The 26,142-nt window shown below is 45.4% G+C and overlaps 1 protein-coding gene across 2 annotated transcripts in view; it reads left to right on the forward strand.

Annotated features, from left to right (window-relative positions):
* TMPRSS6 (transmembrane serine protease 6) overlaps positions 1-26,142 on the forward strand; it is a 232,808-nt gene that overhangs the window by 178,008 nt on the left and 28,658 nt on the right. For both annotated transcript variants that reach the window (XM_073574347.1, XM_073574345.1), the window contains 5 exons: positions 8,498-8,610; positions 9,528-9,637; positions 12,753-12,895; positions 12,984-13,082; positions 13,173-13,283. In XM_073574347.1, the coding sequence (XP_073430448.1) occupies positions 8,498-8,610; positions 9,528-9,637; positions 12,753-12,895; positions 12,984-13,082; positions 13,173-13,283 (576 nt within the window). The remainder of the gene's footprint in view (positions 1-8,497; positions 8,611-9,527; positions 9,638-12,752; positions 12,896-12,983; positions 13,083-13,172; positions 13,284-26,142) is intronic.

A 26,142-nucleotide genomic window follows, 5' to 3' on the forward strand; every position in this document is an offset into this window, starting at 1 on the left:
TGGAGGAAGAAGAGGAGGAGGAGGAGGAGGATGGGGATGATTACTTAGGGGAGGAGGATGCATCTCGTGAGGCAAGTGAAAATGTTGGCGTGGCAAGGTCTGGTACAGGGTTTTTGCGTGACTGGAGGGATGTGGATTTGCCAGAAAGTGCTCCTCCAACCAGCACTCGCAGTGCATCATTGACACCGGGAACATTGGCCCACATGTCAGATTATGCCTTGCATAACCTAAAAAGGGACCCCCGCATTGCCAAAATGATGAACGATGACGACTACTGGTTGGCCAGCATCCTGGATCCACGCTATAAAGGCAAATTACAAAACATCATGCCACAGGAGAACCTTGACCTAATATTGGCTAATAAACAAGCAACTCTGGTAAATCGGTTGCTTGAGGCATTCCCAGCACACAGCAGCGGTGATGGTTCTCACACGAGCCGTACGGGCCGGGGGCAGCTTGGCAGAGGTGTTCGTGGTGCACACAGCAGAAGTGGCGTTGGAGACAGGGGTTTCATGACAATGTTGTGGACTGATTTTTCAAGTACCGCTCACACAACTGGTAATACTGCATCGATGGAAAGTGACAGGAGACAGCAGTTGTCAACTATGGTTACAAACTACTTTTCCTCCGATATCGATGTTCTCCCACACAGGTCATTCCCCTTTGACTATTGGGCCGCTAAACTGGACATCTGGCCTGAATTGGCACAATATGCCTTACAGGAGCTCGCTTGCCCAGCTGCAAGTGTGCTATCAGAAAGAGTCTTCAGTGCAGCTGGATCAATCCTGACAGAAAAAAGGACCCGTCTGTCAACCCAAAATGTGGATGATCTAACCTTCATTAAAATGAACCACGCATGGGTTTCCAAGGATTTTGTCCCACCTTCCCCTGATGACACATAGGGTGACAGAAAAATGGCTTGCTTTGGTCCACCTCTTCCTGGGACTTGACCTATTTCACCTTTTGCATCAGCTGAATGTCCAACATCAACATATGCCACTTTCTAAAACTCCCTAACTGTGCTGCCTCCCCCCCCATGGCCGGGGTCACCACCTAGCGCACGACACCGTGCGAGTGCCGTTGCCCTGGACAGGTGGGTAGGCCGACTCTTGGGCGTGGGCACTGGCACAGGGTCCTTCATAGTGCAATCAAGTGTCTCTGACGGTGGTGGTGCACACCCGCCGTCAGACACACCGCCGTACTATGAGGGGCCCAGTGCCAGTACCGACGCCCACGAGTGGGCCCCCCTTGCTTGGGCAGGGCCCCAGCATTTGCAATCTTTACCTCTCCCTGCTCCTCCGCTGTGTAGTCTGGGCCGTCAAATCCATACTGTGCCTGACACCGTCTGAGCCTGCCTCCTGATGTATAGACATATATTTTGAATGTGTACGCTATCCATACATGTTATCTGGGGATACGGTACCCTTTCTAACCTTTGTGCAATCCATACTGGGCCTAACACCGTCTGAGCCTGCCTCCTGATGTGTAGACATATATTTTGAATGTGTACGCTATCCATACATGTTATCCGGGGAAACGGTACCCTTTCTAACCTTTGTGCAATCACGTGCAATCCATACTGGGCCTAACACCGTCTTCCTGCCTCCTGATGTATAGACATATATTTTGAATGTGTACGCTATCCATACATGTTATCTGGGGATACGGTACCCTTTCTAACCTTTGTGCAATCACGTGCAATCCATACTGGGCCTAACACCGTCTGAGCCTGCCTCCTGATGTATAGACATATATTTTGAATGTGTACGCTATCCATACATGTTATCTGGGGATACGGTACCCTTTCTAACCTTTGTGCAATCACTTGCAAGCCATACTGGGCCTTACACCGTCTGAGCCTGCCTCCTGATGTATAGACATATATTTTGAATGTGTACGCTATCCATACATGTTATCCGGGGATACGGTACCCTTTCTAACCTTTGTGCAATCACGTGCAATCCATACTGGGCCTAACACCGTCGGAGCCTGCCTCCTGATGTATAGACATATATTTTGAATGTGTAAGCTATCCATACATGTTATCTGGGGATACGGTACCCTTTCTCACCTTTGTGCAATCACGTGTAATCCATACTGGGCGTGAGAACGGCTGGCGAGCTGTTAAGCAAGCTACAGCACCTGTGGTTTGCACACGTAAGTTTTTCATTTTTTCAGGAATGACGGTTAGGCCTAATTCCGGAACTGCGGTTGACCTGCACTTACTGGGAAATCATTGTTCGCGGGTAATAATTGTAATCAGTGATCCCCATCACTAACGTTGTTCAGCGGGTTATCTGCACCTGTAAGCGACAAACGCTGGCCTTTTCAGTGTAGCGCACATGCAGCCACGGACATGTAAGGGCATGACACACCAGTTATTGGCCAATCTCATGTGCCAGAGCCTCACGTGTCCCTCTAGTAAGCCGGACTCGGACCGCGGGGCATGACGGAGTCTCGTTCGTTAACGGAATTGAGCTTGCAATGTGTGCATCTGTTCTGTAGCTGGCATGGTTGAGGTTTCCCAGGTGGAGTCGAATTTAACCGTAGGCTCCACTCCTGGTGGTGCCCTTCTGGACATTCCTTTAAGGTTCAGCTTTGCAACCATATTGCCCACGTAAAACAAACACTTTGCCTTCATGAACGCTGTTTGGAGGGTCATGACTCGTGGGAATAACGCCGCCCAATCAGTTAACCTGCTAGAGAGATCGTTCGTTGCTCCCAAGCATGACATCACACTCCCTAGGAAGAAGGTAGTGCCACTGTGGCTACCGTACTCCTGGGGGCGACACAAGTGCACTGATGCCCAGCCACTGCTCGATGAATCTGCTGGTACATTGACCCAGACCACTACATTCCCCTCGCACGCTACACGACCTGAATCTGACCCTGATGAAACTCAGGTTACCCTTCCCATATACAGTTCCATCTTACACGGTGACAAAGAGGAAGCTGCAGATGAAAGTGCAGGTTCGGCCCACCCGCCATCAGACATACCACCGTACTATCAGGGGCCCTGTGCCAGTGCTGTCGCCAACGAGTGGGCCCCCCCTGCTTGCTCAGGATCACAGCACTTGCAAAGTTGAAATACTGTGCAGTGAGATGGAAGATGGGGACGACGAGGAGTCCAGACAAGTACAGGGATTCCCTAGCGAGGAGACTTATTTGATTGTTTTCAATGTTGGGACAGCAATTTTTGGGGAGCACTATACTCTGGAGAATGATAGATGGGGCCCACCATACACTGGAACATTCCAAAGGTGGACATCAGACACTGGAGCAGCATTTACAGGGCCCATTATACACTAGAGCATTAGAAATGGGGCCCATTATGTTTGGAGCATTATTTGGGCCCATAAGACAGTGGAGCTTCATCCATGGGGACCAACATATACTGTAGCATTATGTGGAGCTCATCATATACTGTTTCAAACATTATATGGGACCAATGATTCTGTATGGAGAAATAGATGGGCCTCGTCATGAGATGTAAAAAGTGAGGTATTTTTCATTGTACTATACCGCTATTTCTCTGCCATATCGGAGCATGATGAGTTGTGGTATGTGTTAAAGGGGCGCTCTTTCGCCCAGGGCACATGAAAACCTGCAGCCAGCCCTCCCCCCCCACAACTTTAGCCAAATAACCCCCATTTTTCAGTGCGTAACTTGTATTATGAAGTTAATTAAGGTTGACAAGCTTAAGTAAGAAGAATTGATGCTTTTGGCATTCAAATGGGCACTGTAGGTGTGTTTCCTGTCCTCCTCTCACTGCCGACTTTTATTCCCCATTGACTTACATTGGGTTTCGTGTTTCGTGTTTCTCCCTATAATCGGACGATCTTGCTCGACCCGACTTTTGGAAAAGTCGGGTTTCACGAAACGAAACGCGACCCTAAAAAACCAAAAGTCGCTCAACTCTAATTGTGTGTAATGTAGAAGTTTGTTTTCGGCATTTAGTACTTTGCTACATGTGTTGCATTTTAATTGTTAATGCTCAGTATACAAAACAAGTTAGTGAACAGGAATAGCTGAATTTTTTAGCTGATGTTTTTATTGCCATGCTATTGATCCCAATTAAAAAAAAAGAACATTTCCAGGTATGAAAAGTACCAACAACATTTCCTGGAAGGTAGTGAAATATGCTAACAATGTATAATGGAATCTTAAACAGTGGCTTCTATTCAGGCAAAGAAATAACAGAAGTGTAGAAAGTAATTGCAATTGTCCCCTGTATTCATGACATTCATTGCAAAACAGCACAACACGACCTCGCACCTCTATGTAACGGTAATTAAGAAGTGTTCTTCTGATTCCTGATGGCTGCACGCTGACATTCTGAGGATACAAATAGTTTATTCACCTTACTTTTACAAAAGGCCATTATGGAGGACAATTTTGCATCTGTTACTACATCTATATTCGCAACTATGAAATACTGCCATCCTAGCCTTTCAGTCAATGACATATTGAGAAACATTTTGAATATTCTGTTATTTGGTTACTTTTGTGTTTGGACATTCAGTTTAGCTTTTTCATTTTAGGAACAAACAAAAGGAATTAATGTCTGGAATGGATTCAAACAGAATCAGGAGGACAACAGAAATCATTACGTGTCAGGTTCTGGAAAAAGAAAGTGAATAAAAAGCACAAAATGCCGGAATTTTTCTTCCGTTCTAAAAATTGACATCTAACAGACCCCACAATAATCAGTGCGGACCCTCTGCTTCTGTTTGCATCAGTTATGCACCAGATACATTTTTGGCCATTTATTTCTTTTTGTTTGTTCCTAAAATACAAGACAAAAATATAACTTCCAAACGGCCATGTGAACAGAGCCTTAAAGCCCCTATACACATTAGACTACCATCGGCCAAACCCATCGATATCGGCGGGCTCAGACACCAGATGTCTATTGCATATGGGGCCCCTTATCATTCAGGTGTATTGGGTATTCTTCAGCAATTGCAGTAATATATGCAAGGGTCACCGTGTGTACTGCCTATGAAAATGTTTCCTGGCATAGAACCTGCAAAAAGTGGAGAGACTTTAAAAAGGGATAGTCCTTGTTAAACATTCCCTTTAGATGTGTTAATAATATAACAATATAGAACTTAAAGGGAACCTGTCTCTTCAGAAAATGCTATTTTCCGGCAGATATAGGGTCAATCTGCAGGTAAATAGTGTTACAATACTGCCCAGCCACCACACTGAAAGTGGGCTACCAGGAAAAAATGATCCTATTTGCCACTGGGAGCCGCCGGCTTTTAGTCATGGGGGCGTGCATGCAGAATCACCGCTCACTATACTGTGAGCACTGGCTGTAAGTATCGGTTTGCACCTTGATTGACAGCCGGCTCTGCAGTGCATCTGTGTAGAGTGAGCTGTCAATCAAATCATGACTGAAAGCCAGAGATGTAACAGGTTCCCTTTAAGGCTAGTTTCACATTTGCGTTTTAGGGCGCAGCGACGGCCTGCGCAAAGCCGCCGCTAAGCCCCGCCCCTGCCGTGCCCCCTCCAATAGCTCCGCCTCCGGGCGCATGACGCTGCATGCGTCATGCGTCCCCTATCTTTATCACTGAGGACGCAGGCCGTGCGCAGTAGGCGTTTGGCAGCGCCTGCGTCCTTTTGACGGTGCGCCGAGCGCAACCAAATTGCAACAGGTTGCGTTTGGCGCTGGTCAGCGCACCGTCAAAAGGACGCAGGCGCCGCCAAAACGCATACTGCGCATGGCCTGCGTCCTCAGTGGTAAAGATAGGGGACGCATGACGCATGCAGCATCATGCGCCTGGAGGCGGAGCTATCGGAGGGGGCATGGCAGGGGGCAGGGCTTAGTGGTGGCCGTGCGCAGGCCGTCGCTGCGCCCTGAAACGCAAATGTGAAACTAGCCTAAGTCCCCCATACACATTAGACTAAAGTTGACCGAACCTACCGATATCAGTGGGATCAGCCAGTCTAATGTGCATAAAGGCCCCAGACTGATGATTGTCAGGTAAGAGAAGGAGGGGCACTAGAGATCAGCGGACACTGGTTCTGGTGCTTGACCCAAACTTTATTCCAAACCCTAACCCCTTTGAAAACAATGGCGACCCAAACTTTTGAGTCATTCTCTCTCTCTGAAGAGAGTTTTCTGTCTTGGCACCTGATTAGTACTGTGTGTAAAGGGGGCTGGCTGACTGCTCATTTGAATAAGTCAGCCCCACTCTCTGTCCATACATCACCTGTGATATAAAAGGGGTGTGGCTTAGATACTCAAGTAACTCAAGCCAATCAGCCAGCCTCTTTTACACATAGCACAGGTCACATGAAAACGTCGGAATGCTCTTCTTGTTGATTGCAGAGCAGAAGTGGAGCTGCTGAGACCTAGAACCATATTGATGTAGATAAAATAAAAAACTAGCACATACTGTATCATTGTATTAGGAACACATCTAAAGTAAAGAAAAAAAAAATCACAAATATTACCCCTTTATGCTATTTGTGGAATCAGAAAAATATCATCTCAGGGATGAGGAGAAGATGGAGAAAAAAAATCTCCATCTTCTCCATAGTGTCAGTGCATTGAAATCGGCCTGCACTTGGACGACATCTTTTCCATGCGCTCACTGACTTGCATGGCCAAGTGCGATCCTAATATCACATCAAACTAGGGCATGCTGATATTTTTTCCTCGGACAGGGTCTGCCCCAGGTGGTCCCATGCATGAGACATTGCGCTTTTTGCAAAGCAAAAATATGCAGTGTCAAAAACTCAGCAAAATACCATTATGTGTACTTAGCCACATAATAAAGCATTAGGAGTTCTGTGCGTACCCTCTTAGAAGAACTGGAAGGTATTTACATAGCATGTGCTTGTAGTCTAGGCACACAGATGTAAGTAAAAAGGCATACCAAATCCAGAGCAGGTTCTTTTAACAGTATTTCACGAGTACAGATTGTAAAGCGCAATCCACTACCCGTCAGGTGGATACAGAGTGCACCAGAAGAACCTGTTCAGTTCACGCTATGTGACCCCTTATAAAACAAGGCTATTTCTGCTGAACCAGTCTAGTTTTGCCCTTTCACAACTTATGTTCCAGTCATTTGCCTTTAAAGTTGTCAATAAACTTTATATGTGACCTTTAACTAGATCAATCTGCTTTCTCCATGGAGACATTCCATGTCTGACACCAGTAACGTCATGTAAAAAGCCGTCTATTCTATTGCACTTTGCAAAGCAGAAAAATGCCTGAAATTCTTTTAAAATGTGGTCTCGTCCCATCTATGGTATAAGATGTAGTTAAAAGAATATTTGGGGTACGTCCATCTCTAAACAATATTTTATAGCCCGTGCCCACACGCTTTGCATATTTAATAATATTTTACCAATATTGATGTAGCCTCCATTATATTCTAGCCTCGATATTCATGGATGTCTGCTCTGAAGCCAGAGGAATTGTGAATTCAGCTCTGGATTATAATACAGACTGCAACTCATGATCAGTTACCTTACTGTAATGTTAATTAATATATTAGTAAAGATGCTACTAATATTCTGCGGGGGTCTGATTGTCCCCCATAATCAGCTGATATCTGCTCCATCAGTGGTGATTTTTGGATAGGAGTGTTTAGGCTCACCTGGAGAGATGAATCCTCTAAGGCACTGGTCTGGGTGGGCACAAGGCGTTTGTGCGGCAAGCGAGGTCTTGGCACACTCAGGAATTTTGGGAGCAGCAGGATGGATGCAGTGGAACCCAGTGGGAATAGCAACAAGTTAAAGCACGGTGCAAAAGGTGGAATACACCAGACAAAAGTCTTGAGACTCAGTCCTAAACCACGTCACATCGTCACTGAGCCTCGCCGGGCAACCTGCAAAATATGACGTGGAGCACAGCAGAGGGCAGAGGACCGAGGTGAAGGAAGCAGGGCCCGGGATAGCAGGGACAGGTGTGTAACAAGGAGGAAACTTGCAGTATTTGGAAGTGGCCAGTAGACAATGTACAGAACTGCTGTGCAACACTCCATACATTGCTTACATCCAACCACTTCCAGAACAGATATCAGCTGATGGGTGGAGATGACAGGTGCCAAGCTCCACCAATCTCATATTGATAACCTTTCCTAAGGATGGATTATCATTGTCCCAGACAGCCCCTGATCATATCCATATGTGTAAGAGCTGTAGACACAAAAGTAGACTATCTGCAACAAAAACTAATAAAAAGTTGCTTAGGTTTTTAATTAACTGAAGCAATTAAAAATAAGTTCCCTAAATGCAGACCCCTTATCAGGGAGTACTTTCTACCTTTTAAACATTTCACTCTCTCCATCTCTTTTTCTGTTTCACAGTACCACTAGCTGGTGATATTACCAAGTAACATTAAATTTATATCCAGGCAAATTGTTCATTTCATTACTCTAACCCGATTTTATCGTCGAGCAAAGTACTTTTTGGTATTATTACATTTCTGGACATGTTCTGTTCTGTAATGGTAAAATTGGCCATTTATTTTTACTAACAGCCTGTGAAGAGGGCATTGTGTTGAAGGATGGATTCCATGTCCAGGGTCACCTGAGGACACCGTATTACCCCTTCTACTACCCACCTTATCCATATTGCACCTGGAACATAACAGTGAGTATAGGACTTAGGCCGGCGTCACACTAGCGAGAAATACGGACAAGTGCTATGCGCTAAAAAAAAACGCATTGCACTTGGATCAATGTTAATTTATGGGGCAACTCCCATCAGCCGATTTTTTTCTCCGGCGTATTATACGGGCTGAGAAAATCGCAGCATGCTGCGATTGTCACCGTATTACGCCCGTAATACGCCAATGCAAGTCTATGGGGGCGAGAAAACTATGGATTACACATGGACCACACGTGTGACTTGCGAGAAATATGCACCGGTGTCCTTTACCAAAAAGCCGGCAATTCAGTTTGCGATACAGTAAAATCACACTGACAGGTTTAATAAAGAAACGAAAGAATAAATATATACTAGGGTGACCGCAAAAAATCGATGTCGGAATTTTGTCCGTCTGGACCCCACAAAACGATTCCCCTTTCCAGATATTGAGAGAGCCAAAATTTGAGCTCCATCAAACGACGTTAACCCGTGCCGCTCGTCGCTCAAAGTTTGAAAAAATCCAAATTGAGGTATTTTAAGATTTCGGTATTTTGCATAGTCTGTTAGACTATAAAGAATGTGACAACAACATTGCAGAAATAGCCCTGACCAAATTTTCGAACCATTTGTGGTATTTGAATGCAGAGTTGGTGGGATTATCGTTTTTTGATCCCACCATGACAGACAATGAAAAGTTGTTAATGGCTAATAAATTGCTCAGTAGCACAGATGAACCATCAGAGCACGAGAGAGAGAGAATCCGTTTTTTTCAAAACCTGGCGGATTGTGACTGATTGTAAAAAACGGAAGTGTGAAAGAGGCCTAAGATGGTATTATATATTTCAGACACTATGACCTACTTGCCCTCTACTCTTTGATTAATATATATGCTATAATTTGGTCTCCTATTATCATCACAGGTTCCCTCTTCAGAGTATGGGGTTGCTCTGAGGTTCGAAGGCTACAAGCTAACAGGACAGTACGCATTTGCCCCTTGTATACAAGGACAGTGGATCATCCAAAATCAGAGGTACGACTTCTTTTACTACTTTTAGTTTGCATTTAATGAAGACATAAGAAACATAGTTGTAAGGCTGTCGCTAAGCAGCAAATGTAGCATCTTATCTTAAATCCAATGAAATAAGAGCATTGCAGTTAAAGGACTTTGTCGTAGTTCACTCACGTGGCGGCGCACAGAGGTAGAAAAAATGGGAATACCGTCTCTTTAAATCCTCGTTGGTTTATTGTAAGGTAGCATAGACCAACTCATGGGGAAAAGAAACTCAGCCTTTATGGCTAAAACAGGAACAAAACAACAAAAGAAAAACAAAATGCTGCAGCACAGTCCGTATGTTGCAGGTGGCACCCCGCTCTGGAGCAGCACATGTTCCGTCTGTGCTTGACTGCCTGTAGAGCTCGGTTACTTAAACTCAAGCCTGTGACTTCCCCATCATGCGACTGATCACATGATCATGACATCACATGGGTCCTGGCAGCTCTGCCAGTGGAGATAAAGTGGACCTTCTCCCACCCATTCTATGAAGGTCCACTTAAAACCCACCCTTTTTATGCAAATTAACCCTCACAACACGTAGTGTGCTGGACAAAAAATACTCTGGTTTCATATCACCGACGCTGTTAAGCACAGTGACACATATCTCCCCTCCATCACCTTAACAGTGACTCTGTCACAGGTTCTATAGTAAAAGGAACAAATAGAGAAATAAATGTTATTATAATTACATTCCAAAATACCTATAAATCAGCAAATCACATTTGTTTTGTCCAGGTAGGTCATCGCTATAGAACATCAAAATTGCTGCCACTTGTTATACTGAGAGAAGCCTGTCCTAGAATGTTAATAGGCATATGTGACCATGTACAGAAGCACCACTACTTTGACCTGGAGATAAATTATACCATCCATTGTCAAGCTGTTGAGGCTTAAAACTGGGCTCTAAGAGGTAAGATTTCTTCTTTTGAAGAGTGACATGTCAAGCTTGGCATGTCAGAGTGAGAAGACTTATACGCTATGCATGCGCACTTGCCTCTTCAGAGATCAAGAGGACTTGAACTCTAGTGCCACCAATTGGTTTGTCCCTCTCCACAAGGGGAAACCTTACCCCTTAAGGAATTCTTAAGCCTCTCACCCAGCCAACTCAAATCTCATACTTTACACTGAGCAGGGGTAGCACTGTGTCTACAAATTGAGATTTTGACTTGGCTTTTATCCTAAGGCTAGTTTCACACTTGCTTTTTTTTGCAGCGCGTTTTTCCCGCAAAAAAACGCATTGAAAAAACGCATACAAAAGCATACAACTGCTGCGTTTTTTTCAAGCATTTTTATGAGCATGCATGAAAAAAACGCAGCGTTTTTAAGCGTTTGTATGCGTTTTTAGTGCGTTTTTACCGCGTTTGCGTTTTTTTCCAACATTAGGTGGCCACTCACACTAACCCAAACCATGACTTTACTAACCCTAACCCTGACCCTAACCCTAACCCTAACCATAACCCTGACCCTAACCCTAACCCTAACCCTTAACCAAACCATACTTAACCCTAACCCTGACCCTAACCCTGAACCTAACCCTTAACCAAACCATACTTAACCCTAACCCTGACCCTAACCCTGACCCTAACCCTAACCCTGACCCTAACCCTAACCCTAACCCTTAACCAAACCATACTTAACCCTAACCCTGACCCTAACCCTGAACCTAACCCTTAACCAAACCATACTTAACCCTAACCCTGACCCTAACCCTGAACCTAACCCTTAACCAAACCATACTTGACCCTAACCCTGACCCTAACCCTAACCCTAACCCTAACCCTGACCCTAACCCTAACCCTAACCCTGACCCTAACCCTAACCCTAACCCTAACCCTTAACCAAACCATACTTAACCCTAACCCTGACCCTAACCCTGAACCTAACCCTTAACCAAACCATACTTAACCCTAACCCTGACCCTAACCCTGAACCTAACCCTTAACCAAACCATACTTAAACCTAACCCTGACCCTAACCCTGACCCTGACCCTAACCCTTAACAAAACCATACTTAACCCTAACCCTGACCCTAACCCTTACCCTAACCCTTAACCAAACCATACTTAACCATAACCCTGACCCTAACCCTTAACAAAACCATACTTAACCCTAACCCTGACCCTAACCCTTACCCTAACCCTTAACCAAACCATACTTAACCCTAACCCTGACCCTAACCCTGACCCTAACCCTTAACCAAACCATACTTAACCCTAACCCTGACCCAAACCCCAACCCTAACCCTGACCCTGACCCTAACCCTAACCCTTAACCCCCTTAACTAACCCTAACTCTAACCCAAACCCCTAAATTCCATGGTTAACAAAAAAAAACGCATGTGCAAAAAAACGCATACATGAGCATGCCAGTGCGCACATATGCGCATCCATAGGCTATAATGGCCATTTTTAGCGCAAAACGTGCGCATATGTGCGCATGCGCTTTTTTGCAGGGCCAAAAAATGCAACATGCTGCGTCTGGAAAATACAAACGCACACCCCAAAAAAACGCAGCGCATGAAAATCGCATACATGCGCTTACCAGTGCGCAGGTATGCGCACCCATGTTAAATATAGGGGAAAAAACGCATGCGCACATATGCGTTTTTTTCCAGCGCAAAAAAACGCAAATGTGAAACCAGCCTAAGTCATATGGCAAGGCTCGTTCAAGGTTCGATAGTGACTTCTAGGATCCCTACTTCCAATAGGTGGCCCTAGAGTTCCTCTTCCTCTCCAAAGAAGCAATTTGCATATTTAATTTCCTAGAGGAGCATGCATGGCGTATAAGTCTCCTCACTCTGGCATGCCAGGTCTGGCTTGTCACTCTCCACAAGAAGAAACCTTACTCCTTAGATCCCAAAATTTTAAGGAAACCCAATTACAAAAATGATTTTTAAGCCCAAATACAGTCATTTAAGTAATAAAAAAAAATTTCTATAAAAGTTAAACAACCCTTTAAGTTACCAAATCATTTTCTAAACTTCATAAATCATGAACTACTCCATATCCACTAAATTGTAGATGATATGTAGATTGTATACCTATAGTAAGTATATAGCATGATCAGAGTTATGACATGTTACGTCCTACAGGATGTGTGGCATGAGGGTGCTCCAGCCTTACACGGAGAGAATAGAAGGAGTAACGAATAACATCACCATAACTTTTTCCTGCCCCCGATCACCAACTGGACCAGGGATCCAAGCCTCTTACCGCCTCTACAACAAGACGGATCGTGAGTTATATAATTAAGCATTTTCTCTAAAACATATAACAAACGTATAAACTTTTCTGAACATCTATAAAGCTATATTTCTTTACAGCCTGTCCTGGGGAATTCTTGTGCATAGTAGATGGGATGTGTGTCCCACTATGTGATGGGGTTAAGGACTGCCCCAATGGCTTGGATGAGAGGAACTGTGGTCAGTATAATTACAGCAATCACTTTAGACATTTTTTTATTTGCCAGTTTGTATACCAGCCACTGTAAGATTTTCATTTATTTACCCTAGTATGTCCTGCCCAATACCAGTGCCCAGAAGGGCAGTGTATCCCCTCCGAGCAGATCTGCGATGGCAACAATGACTGTGTGAACGGTACAGATGAAGAGCAATGTCGTGAAGGTAGCATCTTAACCATACCATCACCTAGGGGTCCTCCAAATATTTTCTCTTCTCCGTCTTATGGATTTGTTTTTGTTTGTTTTTTTTAGAGTATTTTTGGCATGCTAGAAAAAAAATGTTCAAGTCGCCCTGGCTGCATGTCTCGTGGCTGTTTGACAACCACAACACACGCAGGGGTAGCCAAACAAACAGGCATCCCTGCATGTGTTGTAGCCATCGAGCAGCCGCGAGACATGCAGCCACCGCGACTCAAGCCTATTTTTCAAGCATGCCAAAATGCTCGAATAGGACACGAGAATACTCGGATAACACCTTATCTCAGCACGCTCACTCATCACTAAAATCTACATAAACACATTTTTGCCCAAAAAAGACAATAATTTTAATGGATAACCCAAAAATGTAAGTTTGCAGGTTTTTAGATGAAATATACTTTTTCTGCTTAGTCAATAAAGGCATCCTTTTTATAATACTTTTGTGGTTTTTTTGAGCATAAAAGTATTTACATAAATTTTTCTGGCTAAAACGTTAGCACAATAAAATTTTTATTGTATGCCATAATAAAACAAAGAAATATATGAAATACATTTTATTTAGTTGGTTTGTAATGGACATCCCCTTTTCATTGGGCACAATCAATCATACCATTAAAAGCCACGGGTGGGTGAAGTCTCATGACAATGCCACCTGTGAAGAGGATGGGTATATGAAGCAGTAAGTGAACAATTGTTTGCTAATGTGTTGGAAGCAAGAACGATGGCAAAGTGTAAGGATCTGAGCAACTTAGACAGGGGCTAATAGAAAAGCTTTGTGTCTTAGAATAAATGAATTAAAAATTAAAAGAGTTGTCCCGTTTCTAAGATTATTATTACATAAGCTCAGGGACACAAAAATTAAACAAATAACTGAGTTTTTATTCAACTTTCCAGGGTACAGCTCAGCCTGCAGCTGCAGCTCCAGTCTTCATTGATCAGCTGCAGTGTTAATTTCAAGTCAACAGATCTGCAGCCAATCACTGAGCATTAATAGCCCCGCTGGTATAGACGGCACAAGCTGCTGAGCTCAATAATTACAGCTCTGTTGACGTGACTCACTACTGCAGCCAATCAACAAAGCCTGGTAAAATGGTGATAAGCAGCACTGGACTTTGGGAGAATGACTAAAAGCTTAGTCTGGTGGGAGTAGGTTTGTATTCCTGAGCCTATGTAGCAGTAATCTTTGAAATGGGACAAACTGTCACGCTGAGACAGTCTTAGGTAGAGGAGAAGGGCATCAAACTGTCTAGATTGCAGGTCTGACACTTCAGGCAACAGGCCCTGCAAGTGTTTGGCAAGGACTACAATGGGATCCATACCGAGGGACAAAATGTGGGGCCAGTGAAAATGTCACACTGTGATGGTCTTAGGTAGAGGAGGAACTGGAACTGAGACCCTAACTTTCCCTGTCCTGGGGGTTCTCTTGATGGTAGACAGGGTCAAGTCTCCAACCTCACTATGCTCCTGTCAATCCCTGATCTGTTCCCTCCCCCACGCTATGGAGCCTAGGACCGAAAAATGTAATGTGAACAAGACACAGAAGATAAAACAGGGATATCAGAAACCCTCTATCATACCAAAACACCAACCATTAATAGGAAGGAGGATAGGGACAGGGAGGAATAAAGTAAACAGGGAAAGGGACCAATAGATAAACACACACGTAAAATAGAACACCTCTACAACAACTTCTCTCCAAAACACTTAGTTTTAGCACACAGCACAAGAAGACGAATCTCCAATAGCAACAACGAACTCCTATTCATCACAGCGTCTCCTAAGAGCAAGGAAGCAGAGCTTTCACTGGCAGGACAGAGAGGGTCTGGCCAGGTTTTATAGGAAGAGTTAATGACCAGATCAGAAGTAGCGGAAATGGAACTGCAAGTTTTTGACCAGAATAGAAAGGGTCATTAACCTCTTGAGCACCAAAGGAAAACCAAACTCATTTAATATGGGATCCAAACACACAAGCTAAATGGAAGATCTACAATTCACAATCTGCCCCCAGATCTCCCAGGTTGACGTGGCACACTTGTGACACAAACCCTTTAATTTCTGAAAATATCCTGGTAAAAAAACACACCCATCAATTCAGAAAAAAGCTTGATCCTGTCATGTAACTTTTCAAGGATGAGGTGTATATTGATTGTGCCATGGTAACAGATATTGGGATGAAGTTGCATGAGTAGGATTTGAGTAAGGCCGGGGTCACACTAGAGAGGAATACGGACGAGTGAGAGGTGTTAAAAGCACGCATTACACACGGACCAATGATTCTCTATGGGGCAGCTCCCAACAGCCGTATATTTCTTGCCCGTATTGTACGGTGCGTTCCAATCGCAGCATGCTGCGATTGTCAGCGTACTACGCTCGTAGTACACCAATGCAAGTCTATGGGTGCGCAAAAAATACGGATTACACACGGACCACACGTGTGACTTGCGAGAAATACGCAGGTCTTTTGGCAGGTGACAGGAAATGGGCCAATCGATCATCAGGAAGCTTAAACATGCTAATTAGCTCAAAAAGCGCTCCAGACGTCCAGGAAGTACGCCTCCACGGAGTCCTGCAGCGTCATGGTGCCATATTTCCTCAATGTGGAGATGCTGATTGTACTAGTGCAGGAGCGACCGGAAATCTGGGACCAACGTGATGCCCATTATGCCAACCGAGCAAGAAAGGAGGCGTCATGGAGGCGCATATGTCGCCAGATGTTCCACTTTTTTGATGATCGGCCACGTGAGGAGCAGCAGCAAATGAGTAAGTACAACCCAAAAAGTGTTTAAAATTACCTCACATCAAAAAAGGCATTTAGAATCAGGCCCCCCCCCTTCCTGTGCTTGGACTTTTTGCCTCATGAGGCGGGTAGATTTTTATGTGACCCATGGTATTACACTGACATAATTTGGCCCAGGCCACAAGCTCCTCATCCTCCTAGCTAACCAAGTTATTAAGTGTAGTTACTTGATACCTGAACTATTGTGACCATGTGTATCTGGCCTGGATGCCCCAATTATATATGCCACCCTGGGTAGAAAGCACACCCTAGAAGGCCACATGCCTAGGCTACTGGTAGCAAATTTGACCTAGCAAATATGTGAAATTGAGAATATTTCCTGTCACATTGCAGTGGAAGATGTGATGAGATGCTGGCGCAGCATCCGCGATCAATACAGGCGGGAATGTCAGCAGCGGGCCAGGAGTGGTGATGCGGGCCACACAAAGCGAAAATATATTTATTATGATCGCCTCTCCTTCCTCGCTCCTATTCTGGGTCTGAGACCGTAAGTAGATACCTCACACCACATTACACAGATTCTTTACAGGGCCAAAAATATTGATTTATTTTTGGCTCTGTTCTATTTCATAACAGAACTCAGTCCAACCTTACGGAGAGAGAAACTGGCTCAGATACCGAGCACATCATAGATCCTGGGTCTGTAGGGGAAGAGGTGGCTGGCCCATCTTCTCCCCCTCCAAGAAGCATGGGTGAAGATTCCTCTCAGGAAAACCCAGTGCCTGCACAACAAACCCCACCACCAGGACCACATCCACAAGCAGGACGGTCTGCTGCTGCACCATCAGCCATACAGGAGGAGCAGGGCAACATCAGCAGCAGCCCAACTGCCCATATCCGGGGCTCCCCACAGCCTGCTGGACCATTCCGGTGAGGAAGAAGAAGGCGCCATATCCCTGCCCAAGATACCCGTACCAATGTTGACTCAGGGGTACTGAACTAACTGGCTAGAGTCAATAATGATGATGGCGAGGAGGCATACTCACGCAGCCTGGCCCTTTATCTTTGTGCTCTTTCCCGTGAGGTGAGGCTACGCATTCGAGGATGTTTTCAGATCCTGCTTGATGCAAGCACACACCCCAATACCCCATATGAGGTATTTGAATATCTGGAGAGGTGGCAGCTTTCACCCAGGAATCTGATGCGCCTTAGACACCCTACACACATGCTTGCAAAAGCAGGCTCTGAGGATCCTCAAATACGTGGGCCTACACCTCACCCTATTCCTCCCCCTACCCAACCTTTCCAACAGCAGCCACATATGTCTGGCTCTAGCCAACCTCACCAATATGGCCACTTGTTCTCACCCAGTGTTGGAGGCTGCTTCCAACCTGGTTGGGGACGACATGGATATTTTGGTGGGTATGAGACACGGGCCTACCAGCCCCAACAAGAGGCCCCTCTCCAGTATCACTCTGGCCAGTACCAACCACAATCACAGGAGACAGTACACTACCCACATCATGGGCAACAGTATGCCCCCACACAGGGCGATGGCCAAGTTGGGCAAAGTAGCCAGCAGCAAACACAGGCTGGTCTTCCACCTTCTCCTCCCCCGACCTACCAAAATTTATAATGTTGCCATTTTGGTATTGCCTAATGGTTTTGTGGTTGTTTTGTTTGTCAGAAAATGTTATTTGTACCCAATTTTCACATCTGCACAAAGGCCAATTTGGTCCATTGCCACATTTATCAAACGGCAATAATATGTTTTTCTTTAAAAAAAAAGGCAAAAGTAAACATTTGTCTACTACATTTTACGTCTCTGTCTCAATTCTAAAAAAAAAGGTGTCAGCATACTAACATACGCTTATCAATGCAATTAAACAGTCATAGAATCATGAGGGGTTTAAATATATATATTTAGACAGACATAAACCAAAAAATTATAACATAGACACAGCATGCTCTTGCCAAGAAGTTTCCCCCTCAGGTGACATAAAGTAATTTGTGAAAATATCACGCACTTTGAGCCCAGAGAGTGGTCTACGTTGAGGGCTGATAGGTGGTCTCGCCCTACGCACATTGTCCGACCCACGCACAACACCAGCAGAGGAGGAACAATCATGTATCCTGGTGAAGTTATGAAGAACCACACAGGCTTTAACAACTTCATTAACATTTTGTTCACTCAGCTGAATGGCAGACTGGAGTACCCGCTATTTGACACAAAGAATGCCAAAGGAACACTCCACCAGTCGCCGAGCACTTGATAGGCGCAAGTTAAAAATTCTGCGCCGGTGGTCCAGGTTGCGCCGGGGATATGGCCTCATGACATTGCGCATTAACTGAAACGCCTCATCTGCCACAAGGACATAAGGGACTGATTCTTGAGTGGAGCCTGGTAGCTGGCGTGGTGGTGGTAGATCCAACTGGTTGGTGCGTAGCCGCCGACCCACAATGGAAGTATTGAAGACTTGAGAGTCTCCCGTCCTTCCATAGGCCCCAATGTCAACAATTATAAACTTGTATTAAGGGTTGGCCAGAGCCAACAATACAACAGAAAAGTATTGTTTATAATTGAAGAATTGGGAGCCAGAGTTCGGCGGCTTATGCACCCGGATATGTTTGCCATCAAGGGCCCCAATACAATTAGAAAACTGGCATTCCTCCTCAAAGTCCCTTGATATCCTCAACCAGTCTTCCATCCTGGGCTCGGGCATGACGAGTTGATGTAGTCTTGACCATATTTCACTACATGTCGACCTGACAATGCCAGAAATGGTAGATCTTCCAATGAGAAACTCATGGTGGAGGGCGGCATAAGACAGTGGACAGGAAGCTGAAGAACAACAGAAATGGAACATTTTAGAATGCACAAATTAACAAAACACCAGGTACATACATACCAAACTTGTTAGTGATTCAGCTCTTCTAACATACACATATTTGGTCGCACAATGACTACTTGATATTCAGTACATACTACACATAACATTCTGGTCTGTAAGTTTAAATATATCTGGAATAAGATGAGGGCATTAAACTTATTTCTAAAAGCAAAAAATACATACTTTGGGCAACACATCATGAACATAGAGAATGTGGTTGTGTAGTACATACCGTAATGTGAGTAGAAGTCGCTCCTCTGCAGATATAGCTTTGCGCATCCTTGTGTCCTGAAAGGTTATCCCAGGGCGCACTGTCTCCAATAGTAGATCAAATGTTGCAAGGCTCATGCGACAGTATTGGAAGAATTTTTCCGGATGCTCCCGCAGAGAAGAATAGAGGCCGTGAAAATGACCTCTTGTGAATCGTTGCCTCAAAAGTGGATGGACCCACATGCGTCTCCTCCTCCGCGGATCCTCTATCACTGGGTATGGTTGACCAAAGCGGCGTGACAAAAGCCAGTTGAAGAGAACCTGCTCAGTTGTGTTGTAACTCAGACTGTCTGCCATGTTGCACATACAACACCAACACCCCTAGTCAAGGCAAGGTCACAAATGGACAGAATAGAGGCAGCCACCTGTTCCTGAACCAATAAATAGGGTGCAGGCTAATGATTTAAATAGTTTGCAGGCCTCAAAACCGTTAAATGTCCATTTTGCAAGCCTGCGAGAAAATCTCGCCATACGGATGCCATACGGATTACATGCAGATTACATACGGATGCTGACATGTGCAAAATACGCGACCACACCTTGCTTACGGATAACATACGGAGCACTGTTTAGGGGTCATTCATCCGTATTACGCATGTAAAATACGGACCGTATTTTGCGTCGGTTAGTGTGACCCCGGCCTAAAACAATATGGATTTTTAACGTAAATTCATTATTATACCCTAAAACAAAAATATGTATTTAAAATCACAGTTTCTGAAACTTAGATAATAAAAAATGAGAAGAAACTGATGCAGTCATTGGAAATCAAAATCTTCAACCGAGGGCTGGATTCTAAGTCACTCCAAAAATCAAAATAAATTATTTACATCACAGGTGTACCCAGTTTGAGTAAATTTTATCGTGGTGACTCACAATGTGACTCAGTAATATGTTTGGCTCTCATTTACCTGAATGAAGTCCTGGGAAGGTATGAGCATGCTTCTGATGAGAGAACAACAAATGGTGTCCTGGGTATCTCCTTACAGACCTGGATCAGGGCACCAGTGAGCTCTTGGACACTCTTAGCACTACTTGGTGGCATCAAGTGCATTAATACTGTACATGAACTGCCAGAAGTTCTTAATAGGACTCAGGTATTGGGACTGTGAGGGCCAGTCAATGGCATCAATGCCTTCTTCATCTAAGAGCTGCCCACATACTCTGGCCATGTGAGATTGGGCGCTGTCCTGCACAAAGAGGAATCCAGGTTTCATTGCACCAGTGCAACCAAACATCAGTCAAAGTGACGGTGGCTATCAATTGGATGATTATCTGAGCCTGCAAGGTACATTCCTCTCCAGACTGATCCACCGCTAAACTTGTTGTGCTGGCTGATGTTACAGGTGGTATAATGTTCACCACAGCAACTTTAGTCTCCTTCACGTCTGTCACATTTTCAGCATCAACCTACTCTAATCTGTGAAGAGAACGGGGCGCCAAGGGCGGACCAATGAAGCTGCACGGTGCTGGGCTGTGACCAAAGGTCCCAATACAAGACATCCAGTCCTCATGCCAGATACATAAACACTAGTAGCCAGCCCTGTATCCACACAAGCAAGCTCCTTCCCGGATAAGCCAGAATTCCTAGCGGCGTAAAGCCGGCCCTGAGCACACCCTGAGAAGGATCACACAGATGCTGTGTTCACACAGATACATGCAACATGAATGATACTAGGCGAGCGCACCTGAGGCCCTTTTATACTCATGTCCATTCAGACAGGACCTTGCTCGTCGACCAATCCGGAACCGCCACAGGACCTGAGTAATTGACGACCAGGACTATAGTCGTGGCCAGAGACACTAAAGCATCTGTGTCCCGGCCTTCCCTCACAGAGAATTGCATTTCACTGTTCAGTGTACCTGCGTCTCCAGGTTCAGGTCCCCCTGGACACTTCCCAAGCGGTGTTGGCCCTTCTCCGAGGCGACTCCCAGTAATTGAGATACAGTGCAGAGTAAGTTGAATGTTTTCTTTACTTATAACTTCACACATTATATCCATAGTTGGCACATCATGGGATACACATTCAACTTCACTTGCTTTCTCAGCTCTCCCTACTTTGCGGACGCTTCTATACGGCACACGTCCGGACCGGACCGTCTTAGACTGCTTCCCAGTTTCTTCCTGGCCTAACCTCGCCATGATGACAATTCCTTCTCCCTGTTTTGCCCCAGGCTTAAAATCATCCGCCACCCGGTTTGGTCGCCTCTGGAAAAGCATACGACCCGTCGGTACCTTTCCCTGTGAAGATTCAACCTTCTTCTGTTTCTCACTCCAATCAACTCCCACCCTAAAGGCATCTGCCCAGGCTATGAGTCACCACATCTTCTCTCTCTAATGTACTGGCCCACTGTATTGATGTCCAGTGGCCGTGGATAATGTGGGCTGTCGCTGCTTAATGTTGCGTGGCTGCCGAGTCGTCCTGGGTGTATAGCCCTTGTGGACACTTCGGGCACCCTGGCCCCACCCATCTGAATAACTTCCCTTCTGCTCTAACCTTAACTTCCAGCAGCCCTTCCTACAGTTAACCCTATCCTACTTTGTTATGAATGGGTCACCGAGGAGGATAGCAGGAACAGGCTAAGCCACCAGGAAACCAGAGAGGTTGGTAACTCAGCAGATTGCAGACCCCTGATCCTAACAACACAACTCGCAGCAGGCGTGGAGCGTTCCTACGATTCCCTGGACGCCTCAACACAGCTGGAGAACTAACTAAGCCTAAAGCCAGAAAGGTGAAATCTAAACTGCCCCGGAGCAGATCCCCAAAGGAACAGACAGCCCCCAAACATATATTGTCGGTGAGATCAGATGAAACACAAACACATGCAGAAAACAGACTGAGCAAATGATGGGGCCCAAACTGTCAAGATAGGACAGGACAGAAAAGATACTGTCTGCAATCACGCAAAACCCTAAAAAATCCAACACATCTGATATGCAAAAAACCTGAGGCCACACAACCTCACCCCACTAGACCAGCACTCTGGTGTGAACTGGAAGCAAAGCAAAAGATACTAACATAACAGCGGACTGAACAAACTAACACAAGCTGTAACATATGGAGCTGGGCCCAGCGCTGCCCCCAGCAGGGAGTATGTTGAACCCTTGCAACAAAGCAGAAAGCAAAGAAAAGGCACAACCAAGATTCAAAGGATTAGCAAAAGAATCACTTAATTGAACCATGCAGATCAAGCAGGAGACTGAAGAGCTCAAAAATGCACAAGGCGGAAATCACCAGCAACCATTAAGGGAAGCCTGCTCACTTATATGCTCCCAGCCAGTAATCCCAGATTCCCAATCATCATCATCAGGTGGCAAACTTCCATCAGACTAGCCAGCTCCACTACTCCCAGTAACCACCAGAGGGAGCTCTGGCTCAGAAGTCTGCGCAAGGGAATTCACAACACTACTTACTACGAGTTCTATACACTAGAATGTCCCCTCTAGTGTCCGAAAAAGAGCACTACGCTTTCCCTATACTATACATGACAAACCATGAAATGGAGTAAGACATTATCACAACTATGTGCAAGTAAACGCAATAATACAGTAAAACGTAAGGACAAAACACTGGTAATACCCAGAAGGAGCAGCAGTACCATTAAGCAAAGAGTAATAAATACAAGGAACATTTTTTACTTAACCGCCTTTACACTCCAGCTTTCCTTAAATTTGGTCGTCCCTGACCACACACTTTTCAAAACTAATATTTACACCATATACTCTGCGCAGGCAGAATATATGAGGTAGTCACATCCGGTATGCACTGAAGTTTTTGTCCTACGCATGAGACAGCAATCCTGAGAGTAAGCTCCCCCTTCCTTTGAGAGAAATACAGTCTTTCTTCCCGGTGGTCTCCAACCAAGAAGACAGTCTCCGCTATTCCAGCAGAATGGGCGCAACGGGCGCATAAAAAAAAAACAATAAGAGTCCATGGTCTCCAGATATAACAACCTAGATCTTAGTCCTCCAGGCCAAGATGAACAAATATAAGAGAACTAATAGAACTGTCTTTCATGGCCAGTTTTGGCTGAACAATTTCCCATCCCCTTGAAAAGTAAACATTCAGGTTTTTCCTCCACCCTGAAGGACACAGAACAGTCCTTCAACACATTACATGAATAGTGCAACTTGCGCAACACACCTCCTGTAGAAAGGACAAAAAATTTTCAATGGCATACTTTCCATGTCTTCTTTGTTGTTTCCCATATTCTGGTATGGGCTGAAGAGGATTCCACAGCCGCAGAGTCCACAGTCCATCCCAGCATGGCAGCAGCAGCGCAAGTCTGCAACACCAACGAGAGTGGATTTTCTTCCACTTGGGCAGAACAGGGCATGCCAACTCTTACCCCAGCATCGGCCCCGGTTTCGGTTCCCCGCACCGGGTGACTGAGTGTCAGGTCTAGTGGACCTCTCTTCATTTCGCATGGGGGCGGGACTGGCCAAGTCTGGCAGAGCAAGAGCCGGGGTGTACTCACCACCTCCCTGTAGAACATACTGCACACCCTGGTTCCACGGCTGTTGTCTTCTTCCACATTGGTGGCCGAACGATATTCTCAAAGGCGCAGCACCATACCGCTCTGTCCTTCCGGTGCGAGCCCCTCTGAGGTGTTCTCCACTTCTAGCTCTCTACTCTTCGACACCCGGCAACTCAGTTCCAGCTGCTGAAGGGAAGACTCTAGACCCCTCCACGATGGCTCCGGTGGCTGAAAAAACTTGGACTCCGCCAGGGAAAGTTCTGCTCTCAACCGATATTCTAGTCCCCACTTCTCCATTCCATCTCCCTTCTTCATCTGCACCCACAAGGGACGGACCAGGGCATACTGACAGGCAGGTTTTGCTGCCAGGGGACGACGGCAACGCCCATGAAGGACGCGGTTCTCGTTGTTTACTTCTCCATTTTGGTCACAGTAATGGTGTCAAATTTTCTCATCAAGTAAGCCAATTTCAACTCAGTAGTCAAGTCCAGTGTTGTCACAAAATCTTTAGTAGGCAAAGCCAGTATTTCTTCTCCAGATCCAGTGACCACTTGCTTCTTTTCCCGGTCACTTTCCAGGAGCACAGCAGTCGCACACACATCATCATCAACTCTTCTTTCCGCGGGTTTACCACATTGTGAGGTAGTCGCATCCTGCCAACTACGCCAAATGTAAGGAGAGGCCAGGACTATAGTCGTGGCTAGAGACACTAAAGCTTCTGTGTCCCGGCCTTCCCTCACAGAGAATTGCATTTCACTGTTCAGCGTACCTGCGTCTCCAGGTTCAGGTCCCCCTGGGCACTTCCCAAGCAGCGTTGGCCCTTCTCCGAGGCGACTCCCAGTAATTGAGATACAGTGCAGAGTAACTTGAATGTTTTCTTTACTTATAACTTCACACATTATATCCATAGTTGGTACATCATGGGATACACATTCAACTTCACTTGCTTCCTCAGCTCTCCCTACTTTGCTGACGCTTCTGTATGGCACACTTCTGGACCGGACCATCTTAGACTGCTTCCCAGCCAAACCTTGCCAAGATGACAATTCCTTCTGCCTGTTTCGCCCCAGACATGAAATCAACCACCCGGTTTGGTCGCCTCTGGAAAAGCATACGACCCGTCTGTACCATTCCCTGTGAAGCTTCAACTTCCTTCTGTTCATCACTCCAACCGACTCCTGCCCTAAAGGCGTCCACCCAGGCTATGAGTCGCCACATCTTCTCTCTCTACTGTACTGGCCCACTGTATTGATGTCCAGTGGCCATGGATAACGTGGGCTGTCGCTGCTTAACGTTGCGTGGCTGCCGTGCCCTCCTGGGCCTACAGCCCATGTGGACACTTCAGGCAACCTTGCCCCGCCTGACTAGCTTCCCTTCTGCTCTAACCTTAACTTCTGGCAGCCCCTCCTACAGTTAACCCTATCCTACTTACTATGATTTCTATACACTAGAATGCCCCCTCTAGTGTCCCAAAAAGAGCATTGCGCCTTCCCTATACTATACATGACAAACCATGAAATGCAGTAATACATTATCAAAACTATGTGCAAGTAAACGCAATAATACAGTAAAACGTAAGGACAAAACAATGGTAATACCCAGAAGGGGTAGCAGTACCATTAAGCAAAGAGTAATAAATACAACAAGGAAGATTTTTTGCTTAACCTCCTTTACACTACCACCAATGAGAGGTCGCCACCTCACAAGCATGTTCAGTAGCGTGATTCCTGGACTTAGCCTCAGGAACATCTGATTGTCGCTACCTATCGCTAGTTACTTTAGCTGTAGCTGGAGAGCCAGCAGTAACTAGACAAACAGCACGAGTCTGAGCAAGATGCTGAGACTGACGTCTTTGCTGAGCAGGCTCCACTGCGGTCGAAGCAGAATGGGAGACTGCAGAAACAGACGAGGCCAGGGATCTACCCAGTGCAGTGGGAGAATCCAAGTTCCTAACAGATACCATTCTATGTCCCTGTCCAACTCTATTAGACCAATGTACTGGTGTCTGCTCCATGCTCTTAGACTGTGCCAGGGGACACAAAAAACCTCCTTGTGATGGCACAATTTTCTGTGCCATCCTGGAGGAGCTGGACTATCTGTGCAACCTGAATGGGCCACAGGCATTCTACCAGTAGTGACAAGGACACCAACAAAACTAGAGAAGAATTAGACAGGAAACAGAAGAAAAGAGTGATTATCGGAGGCCACAACCATTCTCTTTTTGGGGGTCTATTGCTGTTCCTCTCCAGTGCTCGTGTTATCACTTTCACTTGCACCAAAGCACATGAAAGATATTCACAGTCGTTTGTGTTTTCTAACTGGACAGATTGTGATACCTCTGAAGTTTCATTGATTTGGGGTTATTCTGTCACATGCAAGTGTTCCCTTCATTTGTTGGAGCAGTATGAATACTACTACTACTATTAATAATAATAACAATAATAGGA

Source organism: Dendrobates tinctorius, unplaced genomic scaffold, assembly GCF_039654945.1.
Source record: "Dendrobates tinctorius isolate UK_male_01 unplaced genomic scaffold, ASM3965494v1 ptg000038l, whole genome shotgun sequence".
In the NCBI taxonomy this organism is placed as follows: Eukaryota; Metazoa; Chordata; class Amphibia; order Anura; family Dendrobatidae; genus Dendrobates; species Dendrobates tinctorius.